Genomic DNA, 13,215 nt, shown 5'->3' on the forward strand with positions numbered 1-13,215 from the left:
GCACTGTGTGTCCCCCCCAAATTTAATGGGCTCCCTCCCAGCCCCCCCCAGATAGACACGGCACCATCTTGTTTGGTCTTTTATTGGCTTCATCCAAAACCTTTCCCCACTCGGGGGGCGCAGGGCTGCGCTCTGTGGGGCGCCCACCCGCGCTGTAAGGGCACTTGTGGATGGGGGGGGAAATCCACGTGCTCACCCCCCCACGGCGGGGGGCACAGCACCGTTCCCCCTGTGCAGATGGGGAAACTGAGGCACCAAGCCCACCCAGAAGGGCTGGGGGGGCCGCAGGGGCAGCCCCGACCGCGGCGCTTTGGCACTTACACAGGGGAGGGGGCGCAGAGCGGAGCCCCCGGAGGGCGCGTGCGCGGGGGTGCCCCTCAGATCTTGATGAAGAGGATGGCGGTGACGAGGCTGAAGCCGGCGAGGAGCAGGATGACCTTGGGGACGCGCTGCTGGGGCACCGCCAGCTCCTGCGGCAGGATCTCCAGGAACGTGATGTAGAGAAACGTCCCGGCCGCCAACCCCTCCAGCACCCCCCGGCACAGCCGCTGCCGCGGCCCCGCGCCCGCCGCCACCGCCGCCCCCAGCCCCACGCCCAGCGGGGACATCATGGCGAAGAGCAGCAGGCAGGCGGCCACGGCCGGGGCGCGCAGCCGGCCCCGCAGCAGCTTCAGCGCCAGGCTGAAGGCCACGGCGCACTTGTGCAGCAGCAGCGCCAGGCACACGCGCAGCACGGCCCCCTCGGCCTCCTGCAGCCCCAGCGCCAGCCCCTCCAGCACGGCGTGCAGCGCCAGCGCCAGCACCAGCAGCCCGGCACGCACCGCGCCGCGGGCGCCCGGGGGATGCGGGGACGGCGCGGGGACGGCGCCGGCGGGCAGCAGCGCGCGGGTCTCCTCGGTGACGGGCGGCGGGTCCCGCTGCGCCAGCGCGACCTGCTCCAGGACCAGCACCAGGAAGAAGCCCATGGCCAGGATGAATTCGGGCAAGGGGAACTGCAGCTGGGGATTTGAGGGGGGAAAAGGGGGTTCAGGGCCTGTCTGTGCCTGCGCGGGGAAGGAAGCCGAGGAGGCGGCTGCCGGGAAGCGCTGGGCAGAGGGAGGATCTTTCCATGAGTCACGCAGGGACACGAGGGCCTCGCGCGCCGCCGTCCCCTCCCCGCCGCCTCCCTGCTCCGCCGTCCTCCCTGTCCCCTCCATTGTCCCATTTGTAACATCGCCCTCCCCGTTGTCCCATCACCATCATCGCATCCCCGCTCTCTGCTCTCCCATCCCCACCATCCCATCCCCACTGTCCCCCCTAAGCCATCCGCTCCCCGCTGTCCCGGCACAGCCGACCCCCCCACACCCAGCGTGCGCTGTTGACCTTGACCCCAATCTCCGCCGCAGGAAGGCGACACCAGGAAACCCCCCCACGCAGGGGTTTGCTCCCCCCGGGGCAGAGCTGGGACCCCCCCATTGCGCACAGGACCCCGGGGGGCCCGGCGCTCACCGTGACGTGCAGCCCCTCCAGCGCCGCGCTGATGCTGGCCAGGTAGTCGGGCAGGAGGTCGAGCAGGCAGGTGGCCAGGAAGACGCCGCCGGCGAAGCAGCTCACCAGGCTGAGCACCGGGCTGCGGGCGTCTGCGGGCGGGGGGCACTGAGACCCCCACCATGGCCCCACACCCGCCGGGCGCTTTGGGTCAGCCCTGCCCTGGGTGACAGACCCGTCCCCAGCACCCCCAGACCCTCCCCGGCTCCTCAGGGCATCCTGGACCCTTCTCATACCACCCAGGCCCCTGAGAACCCTGGAACCTCAGACTCCCCCAGGACTCCCCAGATCACCTGGATCCCCCCAGACCCCCTGGGACCCCCAACCCCCTGAATCAGCCAGGCTGCCCCCACCCCTCCCAAACTCCCCAAGACCTCCTGGACTCACTGGACCCTCCCAGAGCCCCCAGACACCTGGGACCCCAAATGCGCCCGACTCCCCCAGACCCCTCCCAAACTCCCCAAGACCCCAAATGCGCCCGACTCCCCCAAACCCCTCCCAAGCTCCCCAAGCCCCCTTGGGACTCCCAGCACACCCAGGAACCTCCCAGCCCCCCTGGGACCTCCTGGACCCCCCAGACCCCCTGAGACCACCCAACCCCCTGAAAACCCAGACTCACTCAGACCCCTCCCAAGCTCCCCAAGCCCCCCGGTCCCCCGGCCGTACCGGCGGCGCTGGGGGGCTGGTGGAAGCAGCAGAGCGGGGCGAGCCCACAGCCGAGGGGCAGCAGCAGCAGCAGCACCAACGAGCCCAGTTTGGCCTCCAGGCCGGGCGGGCGACGCGGCTCCATCCCGGGGCTCCAGGCCAGCTCCTCCGCCCCGCTCCCGGTCCCCGCCGCCATCCCGCCGGGCTCCGCTGCGGGGGAAGCACCGACCCGCCGGCGCTTCACATCCCCGGGGCGGCCCGGAGCTACGGCGGAACGGAACGGGACGGGACGGGACGGTCAGAGCGGCCGGTGCCGCCTCCCAGCCCCGGTGACTCACCGCCCCCCGCCGGCCCCGATCTCCTCCCCGTCCCGGGGCCTCCGGGGCGCGGAGCACCGGAGTGGGTTGGGAGGGGATCCCCAGGGCTGGTCGCGCCGGGGAGAGGGACGGGGGGTGGCCCCGTCAAGCGAGGCAGCGCTCCGGGACCGGGATAGAGACCGGGACCGGCATCGGCGACCGGGACGGAGTCTCAGTTCCGGTCCTCGGTCCCCGTCGCGATCCAAGCCCCCGGCCCCGGTGTCAGATCCCGGTCCCGGTCCCGGTCCCGGGGTGTCCCCCCCAACTCACCGTTCGCTCCATGGTCCCCGCGGCCGCCGAGTTCCACAGGGCGGAGCCGGCCCCGCGGCCGTAGCCAATAGCAACGCGCAAAACCCCGCAGGCGCCGCTGAGTGACGTGCGCCGCGGCCAATAGGAAATGAGCAATGAGGGCGCGCCGCCGCTCCCTCGGGAGCGCGCAAACGTGTCCGGCTCCGCCGGGCGGGTCGGATTCCCCCCGGGGCTCCGGTACCGGGAGGGCACCGGTCCGGGCCTGGAGCCACGGCCGGGCGCAACAAACCGGCTCCCGAAGCTCGGGACCGCGCGAACCGGGGCAGCGGGGCCGGTTCCGCGTCACCGATCCTCGGTTGCCCCGTGGGACCGCTCGCTGCTGCTTCCCGGAGCCTCCGGGACGCGGGACCGGGGCAGCCCAAACTCGGTTCTCCCCGGTAAACGCAGCCGGCCCGTGTGCCCCGCTCTGTCCACTGTGCCCGTGTCCCCCGGTCCCTCCGTTGTCCCCGTGTGCCCCGGTGCACCGGGGGCGGATCGCAGGCGCGGGCGGGCGCGGGGAGCCCGGCCCCGCCGCCGCTGGGAGGCTCGGGGGTGGGACTTGGCTGCGTTTGCCCAGGATGCCGGAGATCCTGGTGCACGGCCCGGGCGGACGCGGCTGCGCAACCGGGGACCCCACGGCCGAGGTACAACCCGGGGACACCCCGAGGAGCACCGGGGGAAACCGGGGGTCTGGGTGGCCGGTAGAGGGGATGTGGCTGGTGATGGGTGACACACTGCAGGGTGGGATGGGACGGGAGCAGCTCCCGGGGGTCGCCGGGGTGACACGGCCCCCGCTCGCCCCGCAGCGCCGGTGATGGAGCCGGACACACCGGAGCTCCCGGCCGCTCTCCCGGAGCCGCAGGATGAGCTCTTCCCCAGCAGTGAATTCACACCGGAGGCCTGGCCGCTCCTCGACGACACCGTGAGTCGGTGCTGAAGGGGGAGCAGGGCATGGAGGAGCCCCCCGAGGGACACGGGGGTCCCTGTGTCCCCTCGCGCATCCCCCACCAGCGTCTCTGCGGCCGCAGGGCTGGGACGGGAGCAAAGCCGAGGAGCTGCTGCGGGTGACCGTGAACCCCAACGATGTCTGCAGCGCGGAGCCCCCCCAGCTTCGTGGGGTGCAGCTGGAGGAGCCCCCTGTCCCCGCCACTCTGTACGAGGTGGTGTGCGACCTCCGCGCCCCCCTGCACGGCAGCGTCGTCTCCATCCAGCTCGGTTGGTTGGGGTTTGGCCCCAGTGGGGCTCAGCCCAGGGGAGGCAGGGGGACAGGACAGGCAGGGGGTGCAGGCAGGAATGGGGGGCAGGTAGGGGGTGCAGGACAGGCAGGGATGGGGTGCAGGACAGGCAGGGGGTGCAGGCAGGGATAGGGGGGCAGGACAGGCAGGGGATGCAGGCAGGGATAGGGTACAGGCAGGGATGGGGGGCAGGCAGAGATAGGGGGGCAGGACAGGCAGGGGGTGCAGGCAGGGATGGGGGGCAGGCAGGGATGGGGGGCAGGACAGGCATGGGGGGCAGGCCAGGCAGGGGGTGCAGACAGGGAAGGCATTGCCGCCTCTCCTTGCAGACCACTGTCTCTGCCCCACGCTGCTCCCCAGCTCCTGCATCACCACCGAGCTGCCCGTTGTGCCGCTGCCCGCGCCCGGCCCCGCCGTGAGTCCCCGCAGCCCCCTGTGTGTCCCCACAGCCCCCCATGTGTCCCCACGCTGGGGTGCCCGTCCCCACACGTCCCGTCTCCCGGCAGCTGCAGCTGACGGAGGAGGAGAAGCGGCTGCTGGCGCAGGAGGGGGTGACGCTGCCCGGCACGCTGCCCCTCACCCAGGTGCGCGGGGGGCGGCCGGGGGACACACGGGGGACACACGGGGGACACCGGGGACAGGTGATGACCCCCCACGCCTCGCCAGGCTGAGGAGCGGATCCTGAAGAAGGTGAGGAGGAAGATCCGGAACAAGCAGTCGGCGCAGGACAGCCGGCGCAGGAGGAAGGAGTATCTGGATGGGCTGGAGAGCAGGTGGGTGCCGGTGGCACCGCGAGCTGGCACGTCCCCCCCCCGGCTGCGTGTCCCCTCACCTGTCCCCCCTCTGCCCGGGCAGGGCGGCTGCGTGCTCAGCGCAGAACCAGGAGCTGCGGAAAAGGGTGCAGGAGCTGGAACAGCGCAACGGGTGAGCACGGGGGGACGGGGACAAACCGGGAAAGGACACACGAGAGACCCTGAGGAGCTGGAGTTGAGAGAAGGGGACGGAGCTGGTGAGGGGCTGGAGCACAAGGGTGATGGAGCGGCTGAGGGAGCTGGGGGTTCAGCTGGAGAACAGGAGCTGAGGGGAGACCTTCTGATCTCTGAACTGCCTGAAAGGAGCTTGGAGCCAGGGGGGTCGGGCTCTGCTCCCCAGGAACAAGCGCCAGGAGCAGAGGAAACGGCCTCAAGGAGGGGCTGAGGGTGGAAATTTGGGGTGATTTCTCCCCAAAGGGCTGTGGGTGTTGGAACAGCTGCCCAGGGCAGTGCTGGAGTCACCATCCCTGGAGGGGTTGGAATACACACAGATGAGGTTCTCAGGACATGGGGCAGTGCCAGGGGTGGGGGAACACTTGGACTCCATGATTTTAAAGCTCTTTTCCAAGCAAAATGCCTCTCTGGTTCTCACGACCCCGTCCCGCAGGTCGCTGCTGCGGCAGCTGCAGGCGCTGGTCAAGCAAACATCCAACAAGGCCGCCCAGACCGGCACCTGCGTCCTGGTAGGTGCCACAACCCACAGCCCCCACATCCCCAGCACCTCCCGGGGACACAGGACTCCTGTGCCCCCCCAGATCCTGCTCTTCTCCCTGGGACTCATCCTCCTCCCCAGCTACAGCCCCTTCCACCAGGGCTGGGGGGGCAGCGGGGACGGTGACAGATCCACCAGAGGTAATGGGCAGTGTGGGGGGGCTGCGGGAGCCCGGGGGGGCAGCTGCAGTCGCCCCCCAGCATCCCCTGTCCCCCCAGTGATTTCCAGGAACATCCTGACCCGGGGGGAGCAGCCAGGACCGGGTGGAGAAGCCGCGTTCCCAGTGCTGGGGTGGGTGGACGAGCCGGGAGCTGCGGATGGAACCGAGGCGGGGGACGGGAGGTTCCTCCCCAGCAGGGAACCGCTCACCAATTCCTCTGGTTGGGCCCCCCCGGGGGATGCGGGGGCAGCACGAGGGGGACACGGGGATGAGATGTGACAGTGGCCCCGGAGCTGCCCCCATCCCTGGCTGTGGGGGGGACACCAACCCGGGCAGGGGGTGCTGGGTGTGACCCCCCCGGGGCAGATCTGTGCTCACGAGCAGCCTCTGCTGAATAAACCCACACCCCGTTTGCACCCTGGAGTGTGCAGGAGGGGAAACGTGGTGGGAGGGGGGCTCAGAGTGGGGAGCAGGACCAGCGGGAACCAGGAGAACCTCCTCGGGACAAACGCCAGCGCCGCTGCGGTGACACCGATCAGGATTTATTCCACACCACGCTCCCCGGGGGCCCGGCCCAGCCCTGTGTGAGCAGGACACCCCTCAGCCGGCTCCACAGGACACCCCAACTGTGTCTGAGACAGCGGGGGGGGCTCCCAGCATCTCCCCGTGTTCACGGCGCAGCGCAGGGCCCGTCCCGGGCGCTCCGTCCTCCTCCCACCCAGCCGGGAGCGGTGGGAGAGTCGAGTTCCCCATCCCGGGCTCTGCTAAATGGACTCAATCTGCTTGCGGACCTTCTCCAGCGCCTTCCTGTCCAGCACGCGCTGCCGCCAAACCACCAGCACGGCGAAGACAGCGGCCACGCACATCATGGAGCCCACGAACCTCCAGAAGACGCGAGCCTCCATCACGGCCGAGCGGCAGCTGTGGCACGGGGAGGGCAGAGCTCAGGACCCCACAGGGATCAGCTCCGGCCCCCATCCCGCTGTGTGACCTCCCCCGGGGCTTCCAGCTGCTTCATCTCCCCCCAGGACCCACACCCACCTCTTGTACTCTTCCCTCTTGGAGGTGGCACAGTTGATCTTTTCAATGAAGCCGGTGCGGCTGCACTCCGGTAACGTCTTCTGCAAAGGGAGATGGGCACGTTGAGAGGCTGTGCCTCCAGCTGTGACCTCTCAGCTCCAGAAGGACAGGGAACTGCTGGAGAGTCCAGCGCAGCCACCGAGATGCTGAAGGGAGTGGAGCATCTCCCGTGTGAGGAAAGGCTGAGGGAGCTGGGGCTCTGGAGCTGGAGGAGAGGAGACTGAGGGGGGACTCATTGCTGGGGATCAAGATGGAAAGGGGCAGTGTCAGGAGGATGGAGCCAGGCTCTGCTGGGTGACACCCAGTGACAGGACAAGGGGCAATGGGTGCAAACTGGAACACAGGAGGTTCCGCTGGAAGATGAGAAGCAACTTGTTGGGGGTGAGGGTGGCAGAGCCTGGCCCAGGCTGCCCAGGGAGGTTGTGGAGTCTCCTTCTCTGCAGACATTCAAACCCCCTGGACCCCTTCCTGTGGAACCTCAGCTGGGTGTTCCTGCTCCGGGGGGATTGCACTGGATGGGCTTTCCAGGCCCCTCAACCCCTCACATCCTGTGATGCTGTGCCGGGGCAGGACGCTCCCTGGCCCAGGGCAGGACACGGTGTACACCCGGCCCCACCACCGCCCGCACTCACCGCCTGGAAGCTGGAGCAGCGGGCGCACTCCTGAGCCACCACGAAGTCCTCCAGGCGCCAGCACGGCGTGGCCGCCACCGGGCTCGCTGCGGAGAGAACGCGGCTGCTCAGCCCGGGGCCGGGGCTGGCCGCCGGGTCCCCCCCAGTCGCATCCCCGGAGCTCCAAAGGCCCCAGACCAGGCCCAGCACCCACCCGAGCGCCTCTCGTCGTTCGCCACCATTGCCGCCGCCGCCGCCGGTCTGTAGAGAGAGAGCCCCGCCAGGGCGCCCAGCACGGCGTAGAGGGCGCAGCAGCGCGGCCCGGAGAGACCGCGGGGCCCCATGGGAGCGGTGGGATTACCGGACCGCGGCCCACGGCTCCGGGAGCGCCGCCATCTTGACGCCCGGGGACAGCTGGGAGAAACGGGAGGGGCGGGGCCTGCGTGAGAGGCGGGGCTTGGCGGAATGGGCGGGGTTTGCGGAGTGGGCGTGTTTTGAGCGGGTATGGTTTTAGTAGGGGCGTAGCTTTGATGAGGGGCGTGGTTTTGTGCGATGGGCGCGGCTTTGAGTGATGGGGTGCGGCTTTGAGAGGTGCGGCTTTGAGAGGCGTGGCTTTGCGAAGGGGCGTGGTTTGACGGCGGCGCCCCGGCCGCTCGCTCCTCCCCACCGGCCCCGGTTCCTCCCGCCGGCTCCGTCCGTCCCCCCCCGCCCCGCGTCGTCCCCAACACAGACACCGGACACGGGGCCAAGGCACAAGCTGGGCTTTATGGCACGAGGTGCGGACCGGAGGGGTCAGCCCTGCCCCCTCCCCGGTCCAACCGGGAGCCCCCCGGTGTCCCCTCCCCAGAGAGGAGCCCGCAGTGCTCGGGGCAGCAGCGGGGGACCCGGCAGCGCTACACCAGGGAGCATTTACCCCCGGCCTTCCTCGGGGGGCTGGACTCCAGCAGGGGCCTGTTGCTGCTGGGGGCCTGGAACAGGGAGGGGAAGGGGTCAGGGGGGCCGGAGAAGAAGGGGGGTCCCTCACCGGCCCCCCAGCCCCACTCACGGCTTTCCGGGAGGATTTCTGCAGGATGTCCCGCGCCAGCGTGCTGAAGGCCTGGGGAGAGGGGACAGTCACTGGGGACAGCAGCATCCCCCCCATGTGGGGACACCCCGGGGATGAGGACCCCCCACCATGGTATTCCCGCTGGGGTCGCGTGCCCCCCCTCACCTCCTCCACGTTCACGCTGGACTTGGCGCTGGTCTCGAAGAAGCGGATCCCGTGCTCCTTCGCCAGCTGCGGGACAAGAGGACCCCCCCGCTCTGACCCTGCTGCCAGGAGCCCCACGGCGCTGCCCCACGGGAGACCCCCCAGCACCCCCCTACCTTCTCAGCCTCATCCCGCTGCACTTTGCGCTTGGCCTCCATGTCACACTTGTTGCCGATGAGGAGACGCTCGACCCCGGCGGATGCATTCTGGGGGGGGTGAGAGGGGACAGGTGACAGCATCCCCCCAACCCCGGCCCCCCCGTGTCCCCCACTCCAGCGCACACCCACCTCCTTGATGCTCTTCATCCAGTTCTGGATATTCTCGAAGGATTTCGCATCGGTGATGTCGTACACCAGGATGATGCCCTGCAAGAACGCGAGGCGGGACAGGGACTGAGCTGGGGGTCTCATCTCCCTCCCCAGAGCCCCCCCAGCCCTTCTGTGGGGCTCCCGCCCCCCGCCGTACCACAGCACCGCGGTAATACGCCGTCGTGATGGTTTTGAAGCGCTCTTGTCCGGCCGTGTCCCTGTGAGAGCAGAGGAGGGGGGTGAGCGTACAGGGGGGAGAAGCAGGGGGTCCCCAATTCCGCCCCCACGCACTCACCAGACCTGCAGCTTGATCTTCTTCCCGTCGATGTCCACCGTGCGGATTTTGAAGTCGATGCCTGCGAAGGGAGGAGAGAAGGGGACGAGGAGGGGATGGCGGGGCAGAGCCGGCCATAAACTGCTCCACTCCCAGTCCCGGTTTCCCAGTAACCATCTGGCACCCCAGGAGAAGGAGGGGGGGGCAAAGTCCAGGCCTGGCACTGGCATCCCCGAAACCCCCCCAGCGCGGCATTCCCGCAGGACGGGGAGAGAAGAGACGCACAGAGCTACCGGCCCCCCCAAACTCCCACATCTCTGCGCCCCCAGCTCGGCCCCGCTCAGCGTGTTTCAGGACGTGGATTTGTCATGGGCTGGAGAGCGGAGGAAGAAGAGGAGGAGGAAGAACGGCTTCCTGCCGCTGGGGCAGCCCCCAGGCTGGGGGTGGCAGGGGGGTGACCCCCGTTGTGGTCTGGAGTTCCCGGCACCGCAGACGTGGTGGGATGGGGTGGGGTGGGGCGGGGTGGGATGGGTGGGGTGGGACGGGGCGGCTGCTCCAGGCTCAGGAAACGGCTTCAGCAGCACCGGGGCGGTCGGTGCCGGGGTCCCCGCTCACCGGTGGCGTGGCCGGTATCGGCTCCTTCGTGACACCGGTCCCTGGACACGGCTCCGAGCCCACGGTCACCGGCCGGGACGCAGCCCCAATGTCGCCCAATGGAGACGGGCAACTAGCAATGGGAGCGGCCCCGGGGGGGACACCGAGGGGACACCGGGGGGTCCCGGCTCACGCACCGATGGTGGAGATGTAGGTGCTGGTGAAGTTGTCCTCGGCGAAGCGGATGATGAGGCAGGTCTTGCCCACGCCGCTGTCCCCGATGAGCAGCAGCTTGAAGAGGTGGTCGTAGGCCTTGGCCATGGCCCCCGCCCGCCGGGCCGCTCTCCCCGCCACCCCGGGCCCCGGCCCGGCCCGGCCCCGGCCCTTCCCCCGGGCGGGGCTTCCCCCTCAGCCCGGCCCGCCGCCGGTGACGTGACATCCCCGGGGGAGGGGGAATCCGGTCTGATATCACCGGTGCCCCTCCCAAAACGACGGTGGCTCAATTGACCTTCCCAACATGGCGCCCCATGGCGACGGCTCAAGTGACCTTCCCAACATGGCACCACCCACCCAAGCGGTATCTCAACTGACCTTCCCAACATGGCGCCCCCATGATGGCGGCTCAAGTGACCTTCTCACCATGGCACCCCCAACATGGTGGCGGCTTAAGTGACCTTCCCAACATGGCGCCCCTCACTTCCGCCCTTGCGGGGCAACCCCGCAGCGGATATAGCGGCTCCCGCTTCCGGTTTGTTCCCTTTTCGGTCGCGGCTGCCTCCACGCCAACATGCCTGTGAGTGCGGTACCGGCACCGGGCCGCTCCGCCCGCCGTCCCCGGCCGCGGCGGGGCCCCGCGCCCCCACACGGGAGGGAGAGAAGCGGGTGGAGGGGAGGAGGAGAAGGATGCGAGCGCGGTTTGGCGGGGTGCGTCGTGCCCGCCGCCATCATCCCGCGGTGGGGGCCGCAAGATGGCGGAGCGGGCGCTGACCGGGTCCGACCCCCCGTTTCTCCCCGCAGTTGGCCAAGGACCTTCTGCACCCTTCCCCGGAGGAGGAGAAGCGCAAACACAAGAAGAAGCGGCTCGTCCAAAGCCCCAATTCCTACTTCATGGACGTCAAGTGCCCGGGTATGGCGGGGGGGGGCGGATCGCGGTTCCCTCCCGGTTTATTCCCTTTTTCACAGAACCCCAGAATGTGAGGGGTGGAAGGGCCCTGGAAAGCTCATCCAGTGCAATCCCCCCGGAGCAGGAACACCCAGCTGAGGTTCCACAGGAAGGGGTCCAGGGGGTTTGAATGTCTGCAGAGAAGGAGACTCCACAACCTCCCTGGGCAGCCTGGGCCAGGCTCTGCCACCCTCACCCCCAACAAGTTGCTTCTCATCTTCCAGTGGAACCTCCTGTGTTCCAGTTTGCACCCATTGCCCCTTGTCCTGTCACTGGGTGTCACCCAGCAGAGCCTGGCTCCATCCTCCTGACACTCACCCTTTCCATCTTGATCCCCAGCAATGAGTCCCCCCTCAGTCTCTTCTCCAGCTCCAGAGCCCCAGCTCCCTCAGCCTTTCCTCACACAGGAGATGCTCCACTCCCTCCAGCATCTTGGTGGCTGCGCTGGCTGCTCCAGCAGTTCCCTGTCCTTCTGGAGCTGAGGGGCCACAACTGGACACAATATTCCAGGTGTGGTCTCCCCAGGGCAGAGCAGAGGGGCAGGAGAACCTCTCTGACCCACTGAGCACCCCCTTCTAACCCACCCCAGGTCCCATTGGCTTCCTGGCCACAAGGGCCCAGTGCTGGCTCATGCTCACCCTGCTGTCCCCAGGACCCCCAGCTCCCTTTTCACTGCTCTCCAACATCTCATTCCCCAACTTACACTGGAAATTCCCCCCTGAAATGAAATCATATATTTCCCCTCATTGTCCCGTAGGTTGCTACAAGATCACGACGGTGTTCAGCCACGCTCAGACTGTCGTTCTGTGCGTGGGTTGCTCCACCGTGTTGTGCCAACCCACGGGGGGTAAGGCCAGGCTGACAGAAGGTGGGTAACAAGAAAACCCCCCTAAAACATCATTCCGGTGTGTGGAGATGCTATAAAACCTTAATTATTGTATATTTATATCTTTAGGTTGCTCCTTCAGACGAAAGCAGCACTAAGTGACACACGGACGCGTGACCACGGAAGGACCGACCGCAAATGTGACCGTTGTGCTGCCCCTGTCTGCCTGACAATAAATTTTGGATAAAATACGTGCGATTTGACTTTAGTTTCATTCTGATTTTGTTAGCTGGGTGGGTTCAGGGGTTTTTTATGGAGGTGGTATCGCTGGAGGGGGTTTAATGGGCGTTTAGATGAGGTTTTAGGGACAGGTTGTGTGATTTTAAAGCTGGTTTTATATCACAATATTCACCATTTAATCACCTCGTTGAGGCTGAAACCACTGACAAAACACACCTGGATTTCCTTTAAATCCCTTTAATCCCTAAGGTCACCTTTACCAACATCCCCGTGGGGGCGCCAGAAATCAAGAAAATACTTAAAACAGGTGGCAAAATTGCAGCTTTAATCTCATATATAATGTTAAACAAGTTAAACTAAACCGGGGGGTTTTACAGTTACCACTTCAGGTAATTATTCCATTAATAGGAGGCTTTTTGGAGCCAGATTTTTGAGGCAAACGGCTCAATTCTCAGAAGGGAAAGGATGGGACAGAAAGTAACGTACTGAAAAGGTACCTATGGAAGATTATAGTCATTTTTGCTGTATTTTTGGTGTCACTGGCCCCAGTTTGGTGTCACTGGTCCCAGTTGGGTGAATGGAGAAGCCAGAGGAGGGGATGATGGGCTGTGGATTTCAATAAAGGTTTAAATAGAGCGTAAGGTGTTCACTGAAGAAAACAAACATATATATATATACACACATATTAGTGATGGGGGGTTCAGGGAATCACTGCCTCCAGTTGCCTGTTTCTCTCCATAAATATTGAGGGGTAAAAAAGAAGTTATATATTAAAAATACTCTTATTTTTTAGCAGAAATAACACTCACCCGCGTCATATTGTGTGGAAATAGAACGATTTTCTTCAGAATTGGTTAAAATGAGGCAAAATGTGGTCAAAGGGGGAATATTGGGAGCTCACCAAGTTTGTGCTTTTAACAATCTGTTTCTACACAGGTGTGGAAAAGAACATTATTACACATTATTATGCATTATTACACATTATTATACATCCTGAGGGACACAAAAAGAAGCAAAACCTGAAGAAAATTAATACCACATTTTCCTCTTACCCCAAGAAGCTCAGAAACCATATTGATAAGGATGAAATGCGAATAGAAAAAGCACGGGAGAGGCCGAAATAAGCGCGCGAGGGT

The 13,215-nt window shown here is 66.0% G+C and overlaps 5 protein-coding genes across 5 annotated transcripts; 2 read left to right on the plus strand and 3 right to left on the minus strand.

The window, feature by feature from the left end:
- Positions 1–235: 235 nt before the first annotated feature.
- On the minus strand, positions 236–4,128 carry SLC39A1 (solute carrier family 39 member 1). Its single transcript, XM_065857654.2, has 4 exons — positions 2,799–4,128; positions 2,194–2,436; positions 1,489–1,619; positions 236–998 (listed from the first exon to the last, which is right to left on the minus strand). Exons 1-4 carry the CDS (start codon positions 4,021–4,023, stop codon positions 378–380), a joined length of 2,220 nt encoding a protein of 739 aa, XP_065713726.2. The 5' UTR covers positions 4,024–4,128; the 3' UTR covers positions 236–377.
- On the plus strand, positions 4,110–6,151 carry CREB3L4 (cAMP responsive element binding protein 3 like 4). Its single transcript, XM_071800322.1, has 6 exons — positions 4,110–4,120; positions 4,412–4,466; positions 4,501–4,635; positions 4,718–4,824; positions 4,907–4,975; positions 5,471–6,151. Exons 1-6 carry the CDS (start codon positions 4,110–4,112, stop codon positions 6,012–6,014), a joined length of 921 nt encoding a protein of 306 aa, XP_071656423.1. The 3' UTR covers positions 6,015–6,151.
- Positions 6,152–6,256: 105 nt separating this feature from the next.
- On the minus strand, positions 6,257–8,388 carry JTB (jumping translocation breakpoint). The gene is made up of 5 exons (XM_065857697.2): positions 8,340–8,388; positions 7,641–7,840; positions 7,448–7,533; positions 6,777–6,856; positions 6,257–6,656 (listed from the first exon to the last, which is right to left on the minus strand). The coding sequence occupies exons 2-5, from the start codon at positions 7,768–7,770 to the stop codon at positions 6,500–6,502; spliced, it is 453 nt and encodes a 150-aa protein (XP_065713769.1). The 5' UTR covers positions 7,771–7,840; positions 8,340–8,388; the 3' UTR covers positions 6,257–6,499.
- On the minus strand, positions 8,173–10,252 carry RAB13 (RAB13, member RAS oncogene family). Its single transcript, XM_065857686.2, has 8 exons — positions 10,049–10,252; positions 9,279–9,339; positions 9,141–9,201; positions 8,963–9,040; positions 8,792–8,881; positions 8,637–8,702; positions 8,472–8,522; positions 8,173–8,394 (listed from the first exon to the last, which is right to left on the minus strand). The coding sequence occupies exons 1-8, from the start codon at positions 10,170–10,172 to the stop codon at positions 8,320–8,322; spliced, it is 606 nt and encodes a 201-aa protein (XP_065713758.1). The 5' UTR covers positions 10,173–10,252; the 3' UTR covers positions 8,173–8,319.
- Positions 10,253–10,560: 308 nt separating this feature from the next.
- Positions 10,561–12,090, plus strand: RPS27 (ribosomal protein S27). The gene is made up of 4 exons (XM_065857718.2): positions 10,561–10,644; positions 10,869–10,977; positions 11,771–11,881; positions 11,969–12,090. Exons 1-4 carry the CDS (start codon positions 10,639–10,641, stop codon positions 11,995–11,997), a joined length of 255 nt encoding a protein of 84 aa, XP_065713790.1. The 5' UTR covers positions 10,561–10,638; the 3' UTR covers positions 11,998–12,090.
- The last annotated feature ends 1,125 nt before the right edge of the window (positions 12,091–13,215 follow it).

The sequence above is a fragment of the Patagioenas fasciata genome, chromosome 30, assembly GCF_037038585.1.
Source record: "Patagioenas fasciata isolate bPatFas1 chromosome 30, bPatFas1.hap1, whole genome shotgun sequence".
Taxonomy (NCBI): domain Eukaryota; kingdom Metazoa; phylum Chordata; class Aves; order Columbiformes; family Columbidae; genus Patagioenas; species Patagioenas fasciata.

What these genes read in the sequence shown, in the direction of transcription:
- RPS27 (XM_065857718.2), top strand. An exon ending in CATGGACGTCAAGTGCCCGG is followed by an intron (nt 10,978 to 11,770) that starts GTATGGCGGGGG and finishes ATTGTCCCGTAG; the next exon opens with GTTGCTACAAGATCACGACG. An exon ending in TAAGGCCAGGCTGACAGAAG is followed by an intron (nt 11,882 to 11,968) that starts GTGGGTAACAAG and finishes TTATATCTTTAG; the next exon opens with GTTGCTCCTTCAGACGAAAG.
- RAB13 (XM_065857686.2), bottom strand. Translation starts at nt 10,172, where the DNA reads ATGGCCAAGGCCTACGACCACCTCTTCAAGCTGCTGCTCATCGGGGAC. An exon ending in CACCTACATCTCCACCATCG is followed by an intron (nt 9,340 to 10,048) that starts GTGCGTGAGCCG and finishes CTCCCTTCGCAG; the next exon opens with GCATCGACTTCAAAATCCGC. An exon ending in AGAAATCCTCCCGGAAAGCC is followed by an intron (nt 8,395 to 8,471) that starts GTGAGTGGGGCT and finishes TCCCTGTTCCAG; the next exon opens with GCCCCCAGCAGCAACAGGCC.
- SLC39A1 (XM_065857654.2), bottom strand. Translation starts at nt 4,023, where the DNA reads ATGGAGACGACGCTGCCGTGCAGGGGGGCGCGGAGGTCGCACACCACC. An exon ending in CCAGCCCCCCAGCGCCGCCG is followed by an intron (nt 1,620 to 2,193) that starts GTACGGCCGGGG and finishes CCCCGCCCGCAG; the next exon opens with ACGCCCGCAGCCCGGTGCTC. An exon ending in TGGAGGGGCTGCACGTCACG is followed by an intron (nt 999 to 1,488) that starts GTGAGCGCCGGG and finishes TCAAATCCCCAG; the next exon opens with CTGCAGTTCCCCTTGCCCGA.
- JTB (XM_065857697.2), bottom strand. Translation starts at nt 7,770, where the DNA reads ATGGGGCCCCGCGGTCTCTCCGGGCCGCGCTGCTGCGCCCTCTACGCC. An exon ending in GCTGCTCCAGCTTCCAGGCG is followed by an intron (nt 6,857 to 7,447) that starts GTGAGTGCGGGC and finishes CTCCCTTTGCAG; the next exon opens with AAGACGTTACCGGAGTGCAG. An exon ending in AAGAGGGAAGAGTACAAGAG is followed by an intron (nt 6,657 to 6,776) that starts GTGGGTGTGGGT and finishes CCCGTGCCACAG; the next exon opens with CTGCCGCTCGGCCGTGATGG.
- CREB3L4 (XM_071800322.1), top strand. An exon ending in TGCCCGCGCCCGGCCCCGCC is followed by an intron (nt 4,467 to 4,500) that starts GTGAGTCCCCGC and finishes GTGTCCCCACAG; the next exon opens with CCCCCCATGTGTCCCCACGC. An exon ending in GAGCTGGAACAGCGCAACGG is followed by an intron (nt 4,976 to 5,470) that starts GTGAGCACGGGG and finishes CCCGTCCCGCAG; the next exon opens with GTCGCTGCTGCGGCAGCTGC.